General features: G+C 37.2%; 1 protein-coding gene across 1 annotated transcript in view; it reads right to left on the bottom strand.

The window, feature by feature from the left end:
* LOC128638985 (alpha-tectorin-like) overlaps positions 1-25,030 on the bottom strand; it is a 110,780-nt gene that overhangs the window by 11,183 nt on the left and 74,567 nt on the right. The window contains exon 5 of the mRNA XM_053691126.1: positions 19,249-19,386. Within this exon, the coding sequence (XP_053547101.1) occupies positions 19,249-19,386 (138 nt within the window). The remainder of the gene's footprint in view (positions 1-19,248; positions 19,387-25,030) is intronic.

Genomic DNA, 25,030 nt, shown 5'->3' with positions numbered 1-25,030 from the left:
AATTGGGCATCAGTTATACATTAATAAAGGCAAAAAACTGGTAGTGTCAAAATTCAAAGAATGTAGCTTTAATAATTGCATAAAATTACTCAATATAGTTAGAATTTAATCGTTTTACTAATTTGACCAAATATAAGATAAAAAAAACAAACACAATGAATCAGCGAATACACTTTAAAAATCAAATACACTTTAAAAACAAGTACAATAAAATAGCAACACTGTATAAAAAAAAACAAAAACAAAAATTAAAAATAGATTCCCAAGGAGTGTTCCTTATCCTTATTTAGCGTAGGTGGTAACTTTTTCATAACAAGATATATCCGTACTTACACATAAGTAAGCAGATGTCTGCGTTGTCTCCCCGGCTCTCCTGCTTCCAGATACTCCTTATGGAAACCTCCTGCACCTATGGACACAGACGCCTTCCAGGAAATCTGCTTAGCCGTTAGAATCGAGCCCAGAAGAGATGAATAAGCGCACAAAAATTGATTACAAATTAAAATTATAAACAATATAAATTGAGCACACTACAAGAAACCTCATACAAAATAAAAAAATTCTTTCATCTTCCTGATTACAAATAAGAGCACATTACACATTGTAATGTACTCTTATTTGTAAATTTGTAATTTTGATTTTAAATTTAATTTAGGGCTTGAATTATTAATTTATTGAATTAAATTATTTAATAGAATTACTTTTTGATAACAGGAAGATGAAATAATTTTTTATTTTGTATGAGGTTTCTTGTAATGTGCTCAATGTATATTGTTTATAGTTTTAATTTTAAAACAATTTTTGTTTGAACCATTAATTTGCCTCAACTGTTATTTGTGCATATAAATTGAATTTAGTATAATCTTGCATGAACAAATCAGTATCGAATGGAATATGAACTAAATAATGGCTACCCCTTTAAGGAGTGGGGTATAAGAAGCCAAGTAGAAGTGCTGACTGAGCTTGACAAAGAATTGAAACGCGTTGCTCAGTGTTACTACAGGTGTTTGTTTGCATCACTTGACTTTTGAATTCAAGGACTCTTTGTAGTCTCATTATCCATTCAGGTGCTGCAATTTCCTTTTGGCGCTTATTCATCTCCTCTGGGCTCGATTCTAACGGCTAAGCAGATTTCCTGGAAGGCGTCTGTGTCCATAGGTGCAGGAGGTTTCCATAAGGAGTATCTGGAAGCAGGCGAGCCAGGGAGACAGTGCAGACATCTGCTTACTTATGTGTAAGTACGGATATATCTTGTTATGAAAAATACTGATATACATCTAAGCAGCCGATTTTGTCTTTTCATTTAGACGACTTGCGGCTTTCACAAGTTATTAACACCTACGCTAAATAAGGGTAAGGAACACTCCTTGGGAATCTATTTTTACTTTTTGTTTTTGTTTTTTACAGTTACAGTTAAAGTGTTGCTATTTTATTGTACTTGTTTTTAAAGTGTATTTGATTTTTAAAGTGTATTCGCTGATTCATTGTGTTTGTTTTTGTTTATCTTATATTTGGTCAAATTAGTAAAACGATTAAATTCTAGCTATATTGAGTAATTTTATGCAATTATTAAAGCTACATTCTTTGAATTTTGAAACTACCAGCTTTTGGCCTTTATTAATGTATAACTGATGCCCAATTTTGGAGCATTTTGTGTGTGTGAAAAGAACATATATTCCCTAATTAATATTTTCTAGAAATTGTTTTTGTTTATGTGAGAAAATATTCTTTATTGCTTCCCCCCTTTTTCTACTTATTAACTTCAGCATTGGTTTGCGCAAAAATGTCTAAACATTGTGTTTTGTATTTGTAGCTTTGGGAGTACTTCCTCTTGAATATTTTTGTGTGTTTATAAGTCATTTTGCGCTAGTCTAAGAACTGTTTCTTTTGATATATGTGCAGCCACCAATCAGCAGTTCTTGAGTCTACCTAGATATCCTATACAACAAAGTATACCAAGCAATAAAAATTAAATTAGATAATAGTAGTAAATTGGAACGTTGTTTAAAATCACCTGCTCTATCTGAATCTTGAAAGAAAAAACATAATTTATGTAAGAATTTACCTGATAAATTCATTTCTTTTATATTGGCAAGAGTCCATGAGCTAGTGACGTATGGGATATACAATCCCACCAGGAGGGGCAAAGTTTCCCAAGCCTCAAAATGTCTACAAATACACCCCTCACCACACCAACAATTCACTTTAACGAATAGCCAAGTAGTGGGGTGATAAAGAAAGGAGTAGAAAGCATCAACAAAGGAATTTGGAAATAATTGTGCTTTATACAAAAAATCATAACCAACATAAAAAGGGTGGGCCTCATGGACTCTTGCCAATATGAAAGAAATAAATTTATCATGTAAATTCTTACATAAATTATGTTTTCTTTCATGTAATTGGCAAGAGTCCATGAGCTAGTGACTTAAGGGATATCAATACCCAAGATGTGGAACTCCACGCAAGAGTCACTAGAGAGGGAGGGATAAAATAAAAAACAGCCATTTTCCGCTGAAAAAATAATCCACAACCCAAATTATAAGTTTATTCTTTTAATGACAAGAAAAACTTAAAACATCAGCAGAAGAATCAAACTGAAACAGCTGCCTGAAGAACTTCTTCTGAAGAAGCAAATACATCAAAACGGTAGAATTTAGTAAATGTATGCAAAGAGGACCAAGTTGCTGCCTTGCAAATCTGATCAACTGAAGCTTCATTCTTAAAAGCCCACGAAGTGGAGACTGATCTAGTAGAATGAGCTGTAATTCTCTGAGGTGGGGTCTTACCCGACTCCAAATAAGCTTGATGAATCAAAAGCTTTAACCAAGAAGCCAAGGAAATAGCAGAAGCCTTCTGACCTTTCCTAGGACCAGAAAATAAAGCAAATAGACTAGAAGTCTTCCTGAAATCTTTAGTAGCTTCAACATAATATTTCAAAGCTCTTACCACATCCAAAGAATGTAAGGATCTTTCCAAAGAATTCTTAGGATTAGGACACATGGAAGGGACAACAATTTCTCTACTAATGTTGTTAGAATTCACAACCTTAGGTAAAAATTAAAATGAAGTCCACATAACCGCCTTATCCAGATAAAAAATCAGAAAAGGAAATTCACAAGAAAGAGCAGATAGCTCAGAAACTCTTCTAGCAGAAGAGATAGCCAAAAGGAACAATAATTTCCAAGAAAGTAGTTTAATATCCAAAGAATGCATAGGCTCAAAAGGAAGAGCCTGTAACGCCTTCAAAACCAAATTAAGACTCCAAGGAGGAGAAATTGATCTAATGACAGGCTTAATATGAACTAAAGCCTGAACAAAACAGTGAATATCAGGAAGTTTAGCAATCTTTCTGTGAAATAAAACAGAAAGAGCAGATATTTGTCCCTTCAAGGAACTTGCAGACAAACCTTTCTCCAAACCATCCTGAAGAAACTGTAAAATTCTAGGAATTCTAAAAAAATGCCAAAAGAATTTATGAGAAGAACACCATGTTATGTAAGTCTTCCAAACTCAATAATATATCTTTCTAGAGACAGATTTACAGGCTTGTAACATAGTATTAATCACTGAGCAAGAGAAACCTCTATGACTTAGCACTAAGTGTTCAATTTCCATACCTTCAAATTTAATGATTTGAGATCCTGATGGAAAAATGGACCTTGAGACAGTAAGTCCGGCCTTAAAGGAAGTGGCCAAGTTTGGCAACTGGACATCCGAACAAGATCTGCATACCAAAACCTCTGTGGCCATGCTGGAGCCACCAGCAACACAAACGATTGTTCCATGATGATTTTGGAGATCACTCTTGGAAGAAGAACTAGAGGCGGAAAGATGTAAGCAGGTTGATAACACCATGGAAGTGTCAGCGCATCCACTGCTTCTGCCTGAACATCCCTGGACCTGGACAGGTATCTGGGAAGTTTCTTGTTTAGATGAGATGCCATTAGATCTATCTCTGGAAGACCCCACATCTGAACAATCTGAGAAAACACATCTGGATGGAGAGACCACACCCCGGATGTAAAGTCTGACGGCTGAGATAATCCGCCTCCCAATTGTCTACACCTGGGATATGCACCGCAGAGATTAGACAGGAGCTGGATTCTGCCCAAGCAAGTATCCGAGATACTTCTTTCATGGCTTGGGAACTGTGAGTCCCACCCTGATGATTGACATATGCCACAGTTGTGATATTGTCTGTCTGAAAGCAAATGAATGGTTCTCTCTTTAAGAGAGGCCAAAACTGAAGAGCTCTGAGAATTGCACAGAGTTCTAAAATATCAATTGGTAATCTCGCATCTTGAGATTTCCAAACCCCTTGTGCTGTCAGAGATCCCCAAACAGCTCCCCAACCTGAAAGACTTGCATCTGTAGTTATCACAGTCCAGGTTGGCTGAACAAAAGAAGCCCCTTGAACTAAACGCTGGTGATTTAACCACCACGTCAGAGAGTGTCGAACATTGGGATTTAAGGATATTAATTGTGATATCTTTGAATAATCCCTGCACCATTGATTCAGCATACAAAGCTGGAGAGGTCTCATGTCAAAACGAGCAAAAGGAATCCCGTCCGATTCTGCAGTCATGAGGCCTAAAACTTCCATGCACATAGCCACTGAAGGGAATGACAGAGACTGAAGGTGCCGACAAGCTGCAACCAATTTCAAACATCTCTTGTCTGTTAGAGACAGAGTCATGGACACTGAATCTATCTGGAAACCTAAAAAGGTAACCCTTGTCTGAGGAATCAAGAAACTTTTGGTAAATTGATCCTCCAACCATGCTTCCGAAGAAACAACACTAGTTGATTCGTGTGAGATTCTGCAGAACGTAAAGACTGAGCTAGTACCAAGATATCGTCCAAATAAGGAAACACTGCAATACCCTGTTCTCTGATTACAGAGAGTAGGGCACCTAGAACCTTTGAAAAGATTCTTGGAGCTGTTGCTAGGCCAAATGGAAGAGCAACAAATTGGTAATGCTTGTATAGAAAAGAGAATCTCAGGAACTGATAATGTTCTGGATGAATCGGAATATGAAGGTATGCATCCTGCAAGTCTATTGTGGACATATAATGTCCTCGCTGAACATAAGGCACAATAGTCCTTATAGTCACCATCTTGAAAGTTGGTACTCTTACATAACGATTCAAAATTTTCAGATCCAGAACTGGTCTGAATGAATTTTCCTTCTTTGGAACAATGAATAGATTTGAATGAAACCCCAGACCTTGTTCTTGAAAAGGAACTGGCATGATTACCCCTGAAAACTCCAGGTCTGAAACACACTTCAGGAAAGCCTGAGCTTTTACTGGATTTGCTGGGATGTGTGAGAGAAAAAATCTTCTCACAGGAGGTCTTACTCTGAATCCTATTCGATACCCTTGAGAGACAATGCTCTGAATCCATTGATTTTGTACAGAATTTATCCAAATATCCTTGAAAAACCTTAATCTGCCCCCTACCAGCTGAGCTGGAATGAGGGCCGCACCTTCATGCGGACTTAGGGGCTGACTTTGGTTTCTTAAATGGCTTGTATTTATTCCAATTTGAGGAAGGCTTCCAATTGGAAACAGATTCCTTGGGGGAAGGATTAGACTTTTGTTCCTTATTTTGATGAAAGGAACAAGAACGGATAGAAGCCTTAGATTTGCCCTTAGGTTTTTTTATCCTGAGGCAGAAAAACTCCCTTTCCCCCAGTAACAGTTGAAATAATAGAAACCAACTGAGAACCAAATAAATTATTACCTTGGAAAGAGAGAGATAGTAATCTAGACTTAGATGTCATATCAGCATTCCAAGATTTAAGCCACAAAGCTCTTCTAGCTAAAATAGCTAAAGACATGGATCTAACATCAATTTTGATAATATCAAAAATGGCATCACAAATAAAATGATTAGCATGTTGCAGTAAGCGAATAATGCTAGATGTGTCAATTCTTGTTGCGCTAAATTTTCCAACCAAAAAGTTGATGCAGCCGCAACATCAGCCAAAGAAATTGCAGGTCTGAGAAGATGACCTGAATATAAATAGGCTTTCCTTAGATAAGATTCAAGCTTCCTATCTAAAGGATCCTTAAAGGAAGTACTATCTTCCATAGGAATAGTGGTACGTTTAGCAAGAGTAGAAATAGCTCCATCAACTTTGGGGACTTTTCCCAAAACTCTATAGAAATTGCTAGTAAAGGATACAATGTTTTAAACCTTGAAGAAGGAATAAAAGAAGTACCTGGCTTATTCCATTCCTTAGAAATCATATCAGAAATAGCATGAGGAATAGGAAACACCTCTGGAGTAACCACAGGAGGTTTAAAAACAGCATTTAAATGTTTACTAGACTTAACGTCAAGAGGACTGGTTTCCTCAATATCCAAAGTAATTAACACTTCTTTTAATAAAGAACGAATATACTCCATTTTAAATAAATAAGTAGATTTGTCAGTGTCAATATCTGAGGAAGGATCTTCTGTATCAGATAGATCCTCATCAGAAGAGGATAAATCATTATGTTGTCGGTCATTTGAAATTTCATCAACTGAGAGAGAAGTTTTAAAAGACCTTTAACGTTCATTAGAAGGCGGAAATGCAGACAAAGCCTTCTGAATAGAATCAGTAACAAATTCTTTAAAATTCATAGGTATATCATGTACATTAGAAGTTGAAGGAACTACAACTGGCAATGTACTATTACTGATGGACACATTATCTGCATGTAAAAGTTTATCATGACAACTATTACAAATGACACTCGGAGAAATAATTTCCACAATCTTACAACAAATGCACTTAGCTTTGGTAGAACCAATGTCAGGCAGTAAAGTACCAACAGATACTTCTGAGGCAGGATCAGATTGAGACATCTTGCAAAATGTAAAAGAAAAAACAACATATAAAGCAAAATTATCAATTTCCTTATATGACAGTTTCAGGAATGGGAAAAATGCAAATAGCATATCCCTCTGACATAGAAAAGGCAAGAGGCAAACAACAATGGGGTATAAAATTAATGAAAAATTTGGCGCGAAGTATGACGCACAACGTAACTGAAAATTTTTTGCCTCCAACAATATCCGGAAATGACACACTTGCGTCACTAATGACACAACGGACATACTTTTCACGCCAAAAAATTCTCGCGCCAAGAATGACGCAATAAAGTCTAGCATTTGGCTCACCTGCGGGCCTAGTACTGCCCGCAATTTGCAAGAAAAAATGTAGTCAATTTGAAAATAAGACTAAACCCCAGGTAAGAAAAAAATATTTCTTAATATGTTTATTTTCCCTAAATATGAAACTGACAGTCTGCACAAAGAAATACATGAACCTGACTCATGGCAAATATAAGTAAAATACATATATTTAGAACTTTATATAAATGCATAAAGTGCCAAACCATAGCTGAGGTGTCTTAAGAAATAAAAAACATACTTACCGAAAGACACCCATCCACATATAGCAGATAGCCAAACCAGTACTGAAACAGTTATCAGTAGAGGTAATGGTATATGAGAGTATATCGTCGATCTGAAAAGGGAGGTAGGAGATGAATCTCTACAACCGATAACAGAGAACCTATGAAATAGATCTCCTGTGAGGAAAACCATTGCATTCAATAGGTGATACTCCCTTCACATCCCTCTGACATTCGCTGTACTCTGAGAGGAATCGGGCTTCAAAATGCTGAGAAGCGCATATCAAAGTAGAAATCTTAGCACAAACTTACTTCACCACCTCCATAGGAAGCAAAGTTTGTAAAACTGAATTGTGGGTGTTGTGAGGGGTGTATTTGTAGGCATTTTGAGGTTTAGGAAATTTTGCCCCTCCTGGTGGGATTGTATATCCCATACGTCACTAGCTCATGGACTCTTGCCAATTACATGAAAGAAAAATGTGTTTCATGTCCCTTTAACATAGCCTTATATGCTACATTGTGATTGGTTGATTTGTTTACTTATGCTCCTCATTGGCCTCAACAAAGGAAACAAGATAAACAGCCTTGAGGCCAGATTATATGTGGTGTGCTGACAGTTGTGCGGAAGCAATATCAGATTTAACGCGGCTGTTTATCGCAGCACTGGATGTAAGTGCAATCACTTGAGTGCAATTGAATTTAAGGCACATTGGGATAGCGCAACCTTAGACCACTAGTTAACTGTTAAACTCAAATAAAAAGTGTCACAAAACATATAAAAATACATTTAATAACACTATCTAATAACAATTATTAAAAAACATATTGATCATATCAAATATATGAGGCCTTAGGTGTTAAAAAAAGGCAGGCAAAGGGCTTTAACATAGAGAAAAATACTTATACAAGATGTATTTGTATGTGTGTGTGTGTGTGTGTATATATATATATATATATATATATATTCACATATACAGTATATATATATATATATATATATATATACTAGCTGTTGCCAGCGGCTTCACTCGTGTGGATTTTGTGATTTGTAAAAAATAGCGAGAAACCGGACCACTCTCAATGACATGTGCCCTCACGTGTGTGCAGTTCGGGTTGCACACTCGCTGACATTAACTTCTTGAGTTTTCGTTATTTCTCTGTGTTTCTCGTAATCTAAATGCTAATTTCCATGTCTGTAACATCTTTGGTTTTTGAGATATAGGTATCCTTATAAATTACCCCCCCTTTTTGACCCACCTTAAGTGGATGTTTGGAAAATGTTAAAACACGTGTTTCTTTATTGTTAAAGGAGAATGTAAATGCCCATTTTCACGTCTGTAACATTGTCGGTTTTTGAGATATATGTATTCTCATAAAAAGCCCACCTTTGACCCCCCCCCCCCCTTAAGTGGATTTTGGGGAAATGATAAAACACGTTTCTTTATTTTTCAAGGAGAATCTAAATACCAATTTTCATGTCTGTAACATCGTCGGTTTTTGAGATGTAGGTATCCTCATAAATTGTCCCCCTCTTTTGACTCTCATTAAGTGGATTTTGGGGAAATGGTAAAACACGTGTTTTTTTTTTTATTTTTCAAGGAGAATCTAAACACCAATTGTCACATCTGTAACATTGTCAGTTTTTGAGATATACTGTAGGTATCCTCATAAATCAACCCCCTTCTTTTGACCCCCCTTAAGTGGATTTTGGGGAAATGCTAAAACACGTATTTCTTTATTTTTCAAGGAGAATCAAAATGTTAACGTCTGTAACATCGTCGGTTTTAGAGATATAGGTGTCCTCATAAATCAGCCCTCCGTCTTTTAAACCCCATTAAGTGGATTTTGGGGAAATGGTTAAACACGTGTTTCTTTATTTTTCAAGGAGAATCAAAATACAAATTTTCTCGTCTGTAACATTGTCATTTTTAAGATATAGGTATCCTCATAAAAAAGTTCATCCCCCTTTTTCACCACTTTAGGGACGTAAAAAAATCATAACCACCATAAAAAGGGTGGGTCTCATGGACTCTTGCCAATATGAAAGAAATTAATTTATCAGGTAAGTTCTTACATAAATTATGTTTTCTTTCATGTAATTGGCAAGAGTCCATGAGCTAGTGACGTATGGGATAGTAATACCAAAGATGTGGAACTCCACAGAAGAGTCACTAGAGAGGGAGGGATAAAAATAATAACAGCCATTTTCTGCTGAAACAAATTAATCCACAACCCAAAATATAAGTTTATTCTCATAGATGAAAAGAAAAATCGTAAACATAAGCAGAGAGGAATCAAACTGAAACAGCTGCCTGAAGAACTTTTCAACCAAAAACTGCTTCTGAGGAAGCAAATAAATCAAAAAGGTAGAATTTAGTAAATGTATGCAAAGAAGACCAAGTTGCTGCTTTGCAAATCTGATCAACTGAAGCTTCATTCTTAAAAGACCACAAAGTAGAGACTGAGCTAGTAGAATGAGCTGTAATTCTCTGAGGCGGGGCCTGACCCGACTCTAAATAAGCCTGATGAATCAAAAGCTTTAACCTTTCCTAGAACCTGAAAAGACAACAAATAGACTAGAAGTATTCCTGAAATCTTTAGTAGCTTCAACATAATATTTCAAAGCTCTTACAACATCCAAAGAATGTAAGGATCTCTCCAAAGAATTCTTAGGATTAGGACACAAAGAAGGAACAACAATTTCTCTATTAATGTTGTTAGAATTCACAACCTTAGGTAGAAATTTAAATGATGTCCACAAAACTGCCTTATCCTGATGGAAAATCAGAAAAGGAGAATTACAAGAAAGAGCAGATAATTTGAAAACTCTTCAGGCAGAAGAGATTGCCAAAAGGAATAACACTTTCCAAGAAAGTAGTTCAATGTCCAAAGAATGCATAGGCTCAAAAGGAAAGCCTTCAAACCTAAATTAAGACTCCAAGGAGGAGAGATTGATTTAATGACAGGCTTGATACGGACCAAAGCCTGTACAAAACAGTGAATATCAGGAAGCTTAGCAATCTTTCTGTGAAATAAAAAAGAAAGAGCAGAGATGTGTCCCTTCAAGGAACTTGCAGACAAACCTTTATCCAAACCATCCAGAAGAAACTGTAACATTCTAGGAATTCTAAATGAATGCCAAGAGAATTTATGAGAACACCATGAAATATAAGACTTCCAAACTCAATAATAAATCTTCCTAGAAACAAATTTATGAGCCTGTAACATAGTATTAATCACTGAGTCAGAGAAATCCCTATGACTAAGCACTAGGCGTTCAATTTCCATACCTTCACATTTAATGATTTGAGATCCTGATGGAAAATGGACCTTGAGACAGAAGGTCTGGTCTTAAAGAAAGTGGCCAAGGTTGGCAACTGGACATCCGAACAAGATTTGTATACCAAAAGCTGTGAGGCCATGCTGGAGCTAACAGCAACACAAGCGATTGTTCCATGATGATGTTGGAAATCACTCTTGAAAGAAGAACTAGAGGCAGGAAGATATAAGCAGGTTGGTAACACAAAGGAACTGCTAACGCATCCACCGCCTCCGCCTGAGGATCCCTGGACCTGGACAGGTACCTGGGAAGTTTCTTGTTTAGATGTGAAGCCATCAGATCTATTTCTGGAAGACCCCACATATGAACAATCTGAAAAAACACATCTGGATGGAGCGACCACTGCCCCGGATGTAAAGTCTGACGGCTGAGATAATCCACTTCCCAATTGTCTACACCTGGGATATGGACTGCAGAAATTACACAGGAGCTGGATTCTGCCCAGAAAGTATCCAAGATACTTCTTTCATAGCTTGGGGACTGTGAGTCCCACCCTGATGATTGACATATGCCACAGTTGTAATATTGTCTGTCTGAAAACAAATGAACGGTTATCTCTTCAACAGAGGCCAAACCTGAAGAGCCCTGAAAATAGCTCGGAGTTCTAAAAAATTGATTGGTAATCTCGCCTCTTGAGATTTCCAAACCTCTTGTGCTGTCAGAGATCCCCAGACAGCTCCCCAACCTGAAAGACTTGCATCTGTTGTGATCATAGTCCAGGTTGGATGAACAAAAGAGGCCCCTTGAACTATAAGATGGTGATCTAACCACCAAGTCAGAGAAAGTCGAATATTGGGATATTAATTGTGATATTTTTGTATAATCCCTGCACCATTGATTCAGCATACAAAGCTGGAGAGGTCTCATATGAAAACGAGCAAAGGGGATCATGTCCGATGCTGCAGTCATGAGACCTAAAACTTCCATGCACATAGCTACTGAAGGGAATGATTGAGACTGAAGGTTCAGACAAGCTGAAACCAATTTTAATTGTCTCTTGTCTGTTAGAGACAGAGTCATGGACACTGAATCTATCTGGAAACCTAAAAAGGTGACCCTTTTCTGAGGAATCAAGGAACTTTTTGGTAAATTGATCCTCCAACCATGTCTTTGAAGAAACAATACTAGTTGATTTGTGTGAGAATGTAAAGACTGAGCTAGTACCAAGATATCATCCAAATAAGGAAACACCGCAATGCCCAGTTCTCTGATTACAGAGTAGGGCACAGAGAACCTTTGAAAAGATTCTTGGAGCTGTCGCTAGGCCAAATGGAAGAGCGACAAATTGGTAATGATTTTCTAGTAAAGAGAATCTCAGAAACTGATAGAGGTCTGGATGAATCGGAATATGAAGATATGCATCCTGTAAGTCTATCATGGACATATAATGACTTTGCTGAACAAAAGGCAGAATAGTCCTTATAGTCACCATTTTGAATGTTGGCACTTTTACAAAATGATTTAAAATGTTCAAATCCAGAACTGGCCTGAATGAATTTTCTTTCTTTGGGACAATGAATAGATTTGAATAAAACCCCAGACCCTTTTCCTGAAACAGGACTGGTATGATTACCCCTGAAAGCTCCAGGTCTGAAACACACTTCAGAAAAGTCTGAGCCTTTACTGGATTTGTTGGGATGTGTGAGAGAAATAATCTTCTCACAGGAGGTCTTACTCTGAATCGTATTCGGTACCCTTGAGAGAGAATACTCTGATTTTGAACAGAATCTGCCAAATACTTTGGAAGAATCTTAATCTGCCCCCTACCAGCTGAGCTGGAATGAGGGCCGCACCTTCATGCAGACTTGGGGGCTGGCTTTGGTTTCTTAAACGGCTTGGATTTATTCCAACTTGAAGAAGGTTTCCAATTGGAACCAAATTCTTTGGGGGAAGGATTGGGTTTCTGTTCCTTATTTTGCCTAAAGGAACAAAAACGGTTAGAAGCTTTAGATTTACCCTTAGGTCTTTTATCCTGAGGCAAAAAACTCCCTTCCCCCCAGTGACAGTTGAAATAATTGAATCCAACTGAGAACCAAATAAATTATTACCTTGGAAGAGATAGTAATTTAGATTTAGATACCATGTCAGCATTACAATATTTGAGCCACAAAGCTCTTTTAGCTAAAATAGCTAAAGACATAGATTTAACATCAATTTTGATGATATCAAAAATGGCATGACAGATAAAATGATTAGCATGTTGAAGCAAGTGAACAATGCTACACAAATCAGGATCTGTTTCCTGTTGCGCTAAACTCTCCAACCAAAAAGTTGATGCAGCTGAAACATCAGCTATAGAAATGGCAGGCCTGAGAAGATAGCCAGAATATAAATAAGCTTTCCTTAGATAATCAAGTTTCCTATCCTTAAAGGAAGTACTATCTTCCATAGGAATAGTAGTATGTTTGGCAAGAGTAGAAATAGCCCCATCAACTCTGGGGATATTTTCCCAAAACTCCAAACTAACTGCTGGCAAAGGATACAATTTTTTAAACCTTAAAGAAGGGATAAAAGAAGTACCAGGCCTATTCCATTCCTTAGAAATCATATCAGAAATAACATCAGGAACTGGAAAAACCTCTGGAGAAACCACAGGAGGTTTATAAACAGAGTTTAAACGTTTACTAGTTTTAATATCAAGAGCACTAGATTCCTCAATATCCAACATAATCAACACCTCTTTTAACAAGGAATGAATATACTCCATTTTAAATAAATAAGTAGATTTGTCAGTGTCAATATCTGAGGTAGGATCTTCTGAATCAGATAAATCCTCATCAGAGGAGGATAATTCCGTATGTTGTCGGTCATTTGAAATTTCATCAACTTTATGAGAAGTTTTAAAAGACCTTTTACATTTATTAGAAGGCAGGATAGCAGACAAAGCCTTCTGAATCACATCAGCAATAAAATATTTTATATTCACAGGGATATCATGTACATTAGATGTTGAAGGAACAACAGGCATTGTACTATTACTGATGGATACATTCTCTGCATGTAAAAGCTTATCATGACAACTTTTACATACCACAGCTGGAGATATAATCTCCACAAATTTACAACAGATACACTTAGCTTTGGTAGAACTGTTATCAGGCACCAGGGTTCCAACAGTGGTTTCTGAGACAGGATCAGATTGAGACATCTTGCAAATGTAAGAGAAAAAAACAACATATAAAGCAAAATTATCAATTTCCTTATATGGCAGTTTCAGCAATGGAAAAAAATGCAAACAGCATAGCCCTCTGACATAGGAAAAGGCAATAGGCACATAGGAATAGGGTTTTAAATAATGAAATTATTTGGCGCCAAGTATGACGCACAATGCAAAATGAAATGTTTTGACATTAACAACATCCGGAAATGACACACTCGCGTCATTGCAGACGCAACCTTGTGCAAGGAACTCGGCGTCAACTAAGACGCCGGAAATGACAAACTTGCATCACCGGACGTACCTTCACGCCAAAACATTTCTCGCGCCAAGAATGACGCAATAAACATCAGCATTTTGCACCTCACGAGCCTAATTTTGCCAGTGAAAATTTTATTAAAAAAAGACTAAACCCCAGGTAAGAAAAATATTTTCCTAAATATGTTTTTTCCCAAATATGAAACTGAATAGTCTGCAAAAGGAAATATACATAAACCTGACTCATGGCAAATACAAGTACAATACATATGTTTAGAACTTTATATTAATACATAAAGTGCCAAACCATAGCTGAGAGTGTCTTAAGTAATGAAAACATACTTACCGAAAGACACCCATCCACATATAGCAGATAGCCAAACCAGTACTGAAACAGTTATCAGTAGAGGTAATGGAATATGACAGTATACCGTTGATCTGAAAAAGGGAGGTAGGAGATGAAGCTCTACAACCGATAACAGAGAACCTATGAAATAGATTTCCCGCAAGGAAAACCATTGCATTCAATAGGTGATACTCCCTTCACATACTTCTGACATTCACTGTACTCTGAGAGGAATTGGGCTTCAAAATGCTGAGAAGCGTATATCAATGTAGAAATCTAGCACAAACTTACTTCACCATCTCCATAGGAGGCAAAGTTTGTAAAACTGAATTGTGGGTGTTGTGAGGGGTGTATTTGTAGGCATTTTGAGGTTTGGGAAACTTTGCCCCTTCTGGTAGGATTGTATATCCCATACGTCACTAGCTCATGGACTCTTGTCAATTACATAAAAGAACATCTTTTATTTGAGTACTGGCAAACTTTCTGCCAGTACTTAAGATGGCAGTGACAATTGTGAGGTGGTGGAGGGAAGAGAGCCATTTGAGAGGGGTCAGGGAGGGATCAGGGGGTGGGATATGTAAGGTGGGAGGCTGATCTCTACACTAAGGGGCCCATTTATCAAGCTCCGGATGGAGCTTGAGGGCCCGTGTTTCTAGCGAGCCTGCAGGCTCGCCGGAAACACCAGTTATGAACCAGCGGTCTGAAGACCGCTGATCCATAACACTGTCCGCCTGCTCTGAGCAGGCGGACAGACATTGCTGAAAATGAACCAGATCGAGTATGATCGGGTTGATTGACACCTCCCTGCACGAATCTGCAGGGGGCGGCGTTGCACCAGCAGCTCACAAGAGCTGCTGGTGCAATGCTGAATACGGAGAGCATATTGCTCTCTGCATTCAGCGAGGTCTGGCGGACCTGATCTGCACTGTCAGATCAGGTCCGCCAGACCTTTGATAAATATCCCCCTAAAGCTAAAATTAACCCTACAAGCTACCTAATTAACCCCTTCACTGCTGGGCATAATACAAATGTGGTGCGCAGCGGCATTTAGCTGCCTTCTAATTACCAAAAGGCAACGTCAAAACCATATATGTCTGCTATTTCTGAACAAAGGGGATCCCAGAGAAGCATTTACAACCGTTTGTGCATTAATTGCACAAGCTGTTTGTAAATAATTTCAGTGAGAAACCTAAAGTTAGTGAAAAAGTTAACAATTTTTTTATTTGATCGCATTTGGCGCTGAAATGGTGGCATGAAATATACCAAAATGGGCCTAAATCAATACTTTGAGTTGTCTACTACATTACACTAAAGCTAAAATTAACCCTACACGCTCCCTACAAGCTACCTAATTAACCCCTTCACTGCTAGGCATAATACAAGTGTGGTGCGCAGCTGCATTTGGGGGCCTTCTAATTACCAAAAGCTAATGCCAAAGCCATAAATGTCTGCTATTTCTGAACAAAGCGGATCCCAGAGAAGCATTTACAACCATTTGTGCCATAATTGCCAGGGCCGGTGCAAGGATTTTTGTCTACACAGGCAAAGGTGCATAATCACACCTTTATTAATAACAAAACTAATAAAAAGTCCATAAGTCAAATAATAAGCCGGGAGTCAAAACCAGAGCTGGTAGTCAGACGAGCCAAGTCAGGAGCCAAAGTGAGTAGTCAGACAAGCCGGAATCAGGAACAAGGAGAACACCAAAGTCAGGAACAAGCCAGGGATCAGGAACCAGAAGAGACGTCAGACTAGCCAGGTAATACACAGGAACTCACAAACAGGTCTGAGACAATGCAAGGGCAAAGCATACTGAACAGAGGCCCTTTAAATAATAAGTGATGACATCACAATTCTGAGACTGCAACCTGTCTCACACGGATGATGTACAACAGTCTGACCATAAGAGGGCAAGCAGGAAATGAGCAGCATCACACACTCTGAACCAGATTCAGCAAGAAAGGTGAGTAAAATGGCTGCCAGCAGCATATGGCAAACAAAGCAGGGAAAAAACCCTGACACTGTCGTCCTTTCTGCTCTGTCTCAAGTTGAACTTCACTTGACTGACTTCTCAGTCACGACAGCCACCTGGGGGGTGGGGGTTATTGCCAGTCTTCACTTGCCAATTGCCAGCCAAAGAGACTGACAGTTGCCAGGGTCACTTGAAGTTGCCAAGCCAAACTCTAGACTCTCACGCTCAAAGACTGTGCCAGAGCCGCACACACACACTGCAGCCATTTGCCCCTGTCCTGAGACAATTTGTCTGTGTCACTCACACAACACTTCATGTGTGTCATGTGCACAGCCCCGGGCTGTGTGGCTACCCCTCTGCAGTTTGCCCACCCCCAAACTGCTGCCCTCCCCTTCTTACCTGAGCTCTTCAGTGTGTACTTCAGTCAGTACCAGTCTGGGGTTGGCGTCACAGCCATCATTAAGTGACTCCTTCACTTAGTCACTCTTAATCACCCAACAAAAAGTAGAGTCACTCTAAATCACGCAGTGCTAGGCATCCCCCCTCACAATTTTGTGCTCAGAGTCAGAGAGACAGCACACTGAGCACATCAGTGAGTGACTCCACACATCAGTGACGTCAATGACTGCGCTCAGATAGGCAGTGCAACTTTGCAAGCCACACAGCATGCCCACAAAACAAAATTACTTTACATCTTCTGCAGAAGCACTGCAGATTAATGAATGCTGTGTGTGCAGCGTGCACTAGTAGTCTACGCAGTACACTGTAACACAGGCAGCCACTGTCACAATGCATTACTGTCAGGGTGCCAGGAATCAGACTGAGACGAGAAGTGCAAAAATAATCACACCTTTATTAATAGCAAAAAATAATAAAAAGTCCACAAGTCAAAATAACAAGCCATGAGTCAAAACAAGAGCTGGTAGTCAGACGAGCCGAGTCAGGAGCCAAAGCGAATAGTCAGATGAGCCGGAATCAGGAACAAGGAAAACAGCAGAGTCAGGAACAAGCCAGGGATCAGGAACTAGGAAGGACGTCAGGCAGCCAGGTAATACACAGGAACTCTCACAAACAGGTCTGAGACAACGCAAAGGCAAAGCATACTGAACAGAGGCCCTTTAAATAATAAGTGATGACATCACAATTATGAGACTGCATCCTGTCTCACATGGATGATGCACACCAGTCTGGCCATAAAAGGAAGTGCAGGAAATGAGCAGCATCCCCCACAATGCACCATAGTCAGGAAGAGAGGTAAGTAAAATGGCTGCCAGCAGCACATGGCAAACACAACAGGGAGAAAACCCTGACAACCCTGACAATTACCAGATTTTCGCTCACAACACCACACAGCAATTTAGGCAGATCAACCTCCCGCTCTCTGCGTCCCCTGTGGGCGCAGTGCTAAGACTGCCTTATAAAAGTGCCGGCCCTGATAATTACACAAGCTGTTTGTAAATAATTTCAATGAGAAACCTAAAGTTTGTGAAAAAGTTAACAATTTTTTTTCTTTGATCGCATTTGGCGGTGAAATGGTGGCATGAAATATATCAAAATGGGCCTAGATCAATAGTTTGGGTTGTCTACTACACTACACTAAAGCTAAAGTTAACCCTACAAGCTCCAAACAAGCTACCTAATTGAGCGCTTCTCTCTTTTTATTTTTGCAATACTTTGGCTTGTCTACTACAAAGCAATATATACATGCGAAGGGATATTCAGGGATTCCTGACAGATATCAGTGTACCAATGTAACTATTGCTCATTTTGAAAAAAAATGGTTTGGAAATAGCAAAGTGCTACTTGTACTTATTGCCATATAACTTGCAAAAAAAACAAAGAACATGTAAACATTGGGTATTTCTAAACTCAGGACAAAATTTAGAAACTATTTAGCATGGGTGTTGTTTGGTGGTTGTAGATGTGTAACAGATTCTGGGGGTCAAAGTTAGAAAAAGTGTGTTTTTTTATTTTTTTCATCATATTTTATATTTTTTTATAGTAAATTATAAGATATGATGAAAATAATGGTATCTTTAGAAAGTCCATTTAATGACGAGAAAAACGGTATATAATATGAGTGGGTACAGTAAATGAGTAATAGGAAAATTACAGCTAAACACAAACACAGCAGAAATATAAAAATAGCCCTGGTCCTTAATGGTAAGAAAATTGAAAAATTGCCTGGTCACTAAGGAGTTAAAGGAACAGTAAACACAATACATTGCTGTGGTGTTGCTGTAGAAAAAAATGTCAGCAAAGTCTTAACGTTTTTAAAACAAATTAAAATCCTTTTTTTACTGTATTTTTTTTTCAATAGTCAAACTCCACCCACAATTTGCCTTATTTGAAGGAGCCAATCCGGGCTTTAGTAAGCAGACAGCAAGGCTAATCACTATGAAAAAGTTAATATAAAGTGTTTTGCAGTTGTTATCAGTTAAAGCCAATTAGTTACAGATATGTAACAGACTTAGCTTTGATAAATCAGAGGGGTACTTTCCATGTTATTGGAATTGGAAATTGCTCACTTGGGCCTAAAGTTGCCAGTTCTCTCCGGCTATTTGGGTGTATGGCCCCTAAATACGCCCATGCTCTCTGCTTGTCAGAAATATATGAGTGAATATGAGTTAAAATGATTCTAGTTGGTTTCTGAGGGGCAGCAGATTTCCTAGTGCCTATAGGGCAGCACAAAAACTACCACTGACAGGAATATTACTTGACAGAATAAATCACTGTGAAACTAAAAGTTGTTATTCAGTTTCTTACCTGTGCTGCTATGCCACCTAATCCCGTTAATGAATTTCCACCACTAGCTGTGCCAGTTGTCCAAGTAATCTTTCCATAGTTCAGTATAATAAAGGATCTCTTGGAATCAGTAGCAAGAACAGCTTGGAAAGTGTTTGTCTGCGTAGCAACAACATTGAATATTAATTTATTTTCATAACAATAATAAAATATTTCACTTCTTGCATTCTATACATAAAATGTTAAAAGGAATATTAAAATCCAAATTAAATCCACATAAAATGCACAATTAAAGGGATAGCCTTCTCCAGAATTTTTATTGTTTACATAAAAATATTGTCCTTTTGTTACCCATTCCCCCATTTTGAATAACCAACACTGAGTACAAGCACTGAGTACAACCACCGGATTTTCGAAGTATAAGGAGTACTTCTTCATCAGAGGTACCGCTGACGAAGAAGTACTCCTTATACTTCGAAACGCGTAAGGTGTTTACCAAGTGGGCTGTTATGCTGATAAGAACCGGTGCTTGTACTCAATACTAGTTCGGTTCTTACTTTGTAATTGCTATTACAAGACTTTTTTATTGGCTGCAAATGTGTACCAGTGAATATACTTAGTATACTGTCAGAGCTTTTATCATCATAATCCAGTTTCCTAAGAGTGGATTGGGATTCATTTTGTCTGTATCTTACCTCATTCTGATTGAGGATAAAAAGTGTGAGTGTATATCTGTAAAGCTTTAATAAATTCTATTGTTATTTTACTGTATTACACTATGTGATTTTGTATTCTTTTCCTTTAAACTACATCTTGTGGAGTGCAAAGTTCATCCTCCTACTAAGATCATCTTCCTCCTATGAGAAAGTGTATCCGACCATTATAACCCCTGGTGGACAAAGGATGGTGCCTTGCCTCTCCTGAAGCATTCATCTCATCTAAGAGGAATTATTCCAGCCGTTAAACCATTGGCGGACAAAGGGTGGTGTTATTTGTCTATCCTGGAGCATTCATCTTACCTCAAATGATTGAGGTTCAATCTGGTAAACCTAAAGCCATCTATTATACTGAGATATGTCCATACTTGGATTAAAGGTGGAGGTGGAACCTATCCTGATCACATCATTGAATTGAACTTTTTATTTTATTCTGATTAGAGACTATAACCTATGTGCGCTTTGTTTTGAGACTTTCTCTTTATTTTAATATATATATATATATATATATATATATATATATATATATATATATATATATACAAAACACGGAAGGGGTTTGCACTCTCAAACTGGACTGGGTACACATCCCATGAACCTGCAACATGCTCAGCCCTGGGTCCTATAGCACTCTCAGGAAGCTGTGCTTTCTCCAGAGTCACAGGCAGTTAACCCCAGACAAGCCTGGGTGTAAGGACCATAGGGAAAATCACAAAGTAAATTAATACAACACACAGAGAATGTCCAGCACTCGCTTACAAGCTCTCAGCTATGATTAAAAGCAAAACTGGAAGAGTTAGTTACCGCATCTGGGCAAATGGGACATGCCCAGGTACCACGTCAAGCTCTCTTCCAAAACCTGGGTCCCTAATACAGCCATACAAATGCAAGCTCTCAATCAAACAAAATAGGAACATATACACAGGGCTTGAAAACTATTCCAAAATACTACAATTCCCATGAAAATTCCTACTAGCCCACTTTTTCAAAATTTTTCCTGCAGCATACATGAACTTGTAATGAACTATTATATACTTCTATAATGCATTTGTATTTAGAATAAACACTGTTTGTTTATACTTAGATTCGCAGTAATAGATGGCGCAGGTCTTTAGGAATTATGATCTCTCTGATAACAAAGAGAAAAAGGCTTGATGTGTATGTAAAAGCCAGTTAATAAGAGTGCAGTATACTCACTCCATGAGTTGTATGCTATCCGCTTGTCTTAAGTATGCCACTCAGATGTTTAGTAGCAGTGATCCACAAAGATTTAGTAAGCTGGGAGTGAAATAGAAACTCCAGTGAAATATATGCAGAATCTGTGGAAATAAAATAAGCAATAACTTACTCCATCCAAATTGGACTTCCGGCACTGTCACAGCAAAAAACAAAGGTGATATTCTGGTTAGGATAAAAAATATTTATTGGCTCAACGTATATACACGTCTTTTTCAAGAGCAAATATAAAACAGATAAAAACAGTTGCAAAGTTTCTGAGCTGTGACAATTAGAGCCGGTTTAAATACAGTTGGTCTATGTTCCCACTTCCTGTGTTAAACAGGAAATTGGACTCACAAAAGGTTAAATTGTAAACATCTGATATAATTCAAATTCATCCCCAACCAAATGTATACATAATCACAAAAATGTAATTGTCAACTATGCCGTAAAAAAATTAGATTGAATTAAGATTAAAATTTGGTATAGAATCAAATGGTTAGGTGTGAATATATATATCCACCAATGAGAATAAGTATTGCCATACAATAGCCAATAGAAAAGGTTCACACTAAAAGTCCTCAATCGAGTAGTATTAGACAGGAGGTTCCATTTCAAGTCTGCTTGTTGTCACGTGATTTATCAGACCTATCCGGAGCAAGATGTCGTGGAATGAAGTAAATAGTCCTCAATCAGGTAGTACGTGGGCGAAAAGTTCAGTTTCAGGTCCGCCTCTATTGTTACAGATCCGTCAAGTGGAAAAGGAAATCCGGGAATAACAGTGACGAAGAATAGTTTAGAGTAGCAGGTTACATGTTTTGTAGATATTCTATGGAGTAAAAAGAACAAATGAACAGTAAATGTTCTTAAAGACATAGCAATAACCCTTAAAGATGCAACAATTTGTTGAACAAATAAGCAGTCTGGTTTCTCAAATGAACAGATGATAAAAAACATAAAATTCTCATTGCTTGCTAACATTAACAAATTAAATTGAACGCTTTTATTTTTGCGTTGTATGAAATTACATTACCTAATGTTCACATGATGTTAACACAATTTCCATTATATATCGACATAATGTTCTTAAAGAAACAATACATTTGCATTTTCATTGTATCCATTACATGTTTATAGTAACCTAATATGATATTATGTATTCCAAACTGTGAATCTGGTAAAACCAGAATATAGAATAAAAAATAAAGAATAAAATTATTTCAAAAATATCCTGATGGATATTAAAAACAATAATAATTGAATATATACGTGTGCACAATTTATATTTCAAATATGTATACAACATACGTAATATTATATTTCAGATGCTAAAACAATATATATTCATACTACTTATTTAACATGTATATATATATATATATATATATATAGAATAAACAATTCCCAAGAATGAATGGATAAAATTAAATAATACTAAACAAAAGCTGCTATTCTGATATCCTTATTAAGACCCCAGTGATTATATGTTTTAGTGTGTGTATCCACCAGAGTTCTCTCCTATCCAATTCATTTTCTAATTTTCCTCAATGTGTAGATACTCTTTCTATTCCCATCCAAAGAAACTTTTTAATATCAAATTTTTGACATGTGTTACAATGTAAGGGTACTCCATGACCCTCATGTTTTTGTCTATCTTATTAAGGTGTTCTAACACATGTGTTTTCAAAAACCTGGTAGTTTTTCCTAAGTATTGGATCTTACAATTGCATTGAAGGAGGTATATAACATTGGTGGTCTTACAAGTAATAAAATGTTCAATTGTAAATGTTTTACCTGTAGTAGATGAAGTGAACGATTTATGTACCCTATTAGTGTAATTGCAGCCTTTACAATGGCCACAAGTGTAAAAACCTTGTAGATTCGAAATTGATAATGGTATTTTAGGGGTCATACCCTTTATTAAAGAGGGGGCCAGCTTTTGCTTAAAATTAATGCCCCTTCTAAAGGTGATCTGTGGTCTAGTGGATATGATTTTTTCCAAAACTTTATCAATCTGTAAGACATGCCAATGTCTTTTGATAATGTTCTTAATCCGGTTGTGTCCAGAATTATAGGTGGTTATAAACCTTGGAAAAGATTGTTGGATTGATGATTCTTGCTTATGACCTTTTAACAATTTTTCACGATCTAGGTTTTTCAATTATTGCCTGTCTGATTCTAGTTCTTTTGCTTTATATCCATTTTGTAAAAATCTAATTTTTAACATTTTAGACTGTTCCTCATAATCCTCTAGCCTGTCGCAGTTGCGTATAATGCGTTGAAATTGTCCTTTTGGTATGGCTTTAAGCCATGAAGGGTGATGTTGGCTGTCATGTTTGATATAAGTATTTACATCACATTTTTTAAAATGGGTTTTAGTATGTATAAGTCCATCTACAACTGAAATGGATAGATCTAAAAAAGTGGCCTCTGTTTCATGTATTTCTGGTGTTAGTATGATGTTCATATCATTATTATTCAACTTACAGATAAAAAGTTGAAGAGAATCTAAGTCACCTTTCCAGATGCATAATACATCATCAATATATCTCCGCCATGTCACCAGGCTCGACCCCGATATGTCACTGGACCAAACATGTAGATGTTCAAAGTGGTCCATATAAATATTGGCATAATTCGGGGTGAACCTGGTGCCCATGGCAGTGCAAAATATTTGCAAATATTGTTTATTATCAAACCAGAAAAAATTATGGGTTAGCATGAATTCAATGGCCATAACAATAAATTCAAGCAGGGAGTCTGACAGATTGGAATCCTGTTTTAACTTCCATGTGACAGCTGATATACCTTTCTTATGAACTATTATAGAATATAAAGTTGTTACATCCACGGTAGCCCAAAGGAAACCTGGTTCCCATTTGATCTGATTAATTGTATTGAGTGCATGAGAAGTGTCTTTTAAATATGATTTAGAATTTTGGGCATATGGCTGTAAGAGGAAATCAATAAAGGCGGATAAGTTGGAAGTTAAAGAGTAAATCCCACTGATAATGGGACGCCCAGCTGGATTTTTAGGATTTTTATGCAGTTTGGGCAAGAAATAAAAAATTGGCGTTTTTGAATTTTTGGAAAAAATCATATCCACTAGACCACAGATCACCTTTAGAAGGGGCATTCATTTTAAGCAAAAGCTGGCCCTCTCTTTAATAAAGGGTATGACCCCCTAAAATACCATTATCAATTTCGAATATACAAGGTTTTTACACTTGTGGCCGTTGTAAAGGCTGCAATTACACTAAAAGGGTACATAATAAATAGTTCACCACATCTACTACAGGTAAAACATTTACGATTGAACATTTTATTACTTGTAAGACCACCAATGTTATATACCTCCTTCAATGCAATTGTAAGATCCAATACTTAGGACAAACTACCAGGTTTTTGAAAACACGTGTGTTGGAACACCTTAATAAAATAGACAAAAACATGAGGGTCATGAAGTACCCTTACATTGTAACACATGTCAAAAAATTGATATTGCAAATTTTCTTTGGATGGGAATAGAAAGAGTATCTACACATTGGAGGGGAGGAAAATTAGAAAATGAATTGGATAGGAGAGAACTCTGGTGGTTACACACACACTAAGAACATATAATCACTGGGGTCTTAATAAGGATATCAGAATAGCAGCTTTTGTTTAGTATTATTTTATTTTATCCATTCATTCTTGGGAATTGTTTATTATATATATATATATATATATATATATATATATATATATATACATATATATATATATATATATATATATATATATATATATACATGTTAAATAAGTATTATGAATATATATTGTTTTAGCATCTGAAATATAATATTACGTATGTTGTTTACATATTTGAA

Source organism: Bombina bombina, chromosome 8, assembly GCF_027579735.1.
Source record: "Bombina bombina isolate aBomBom1 chromosome 8, aBomBom1.pri, whole genome shotgun sequence".
NCBI classification, from domain to species: Eukaryota; Metazoa; Chordata; class Amphibia; order Anura; family Bombinatoridae; genus Bombina; species Bombina bombina.
This window is presented reverse-complemented; position numbering and strand designations above follow the sequence as displayed.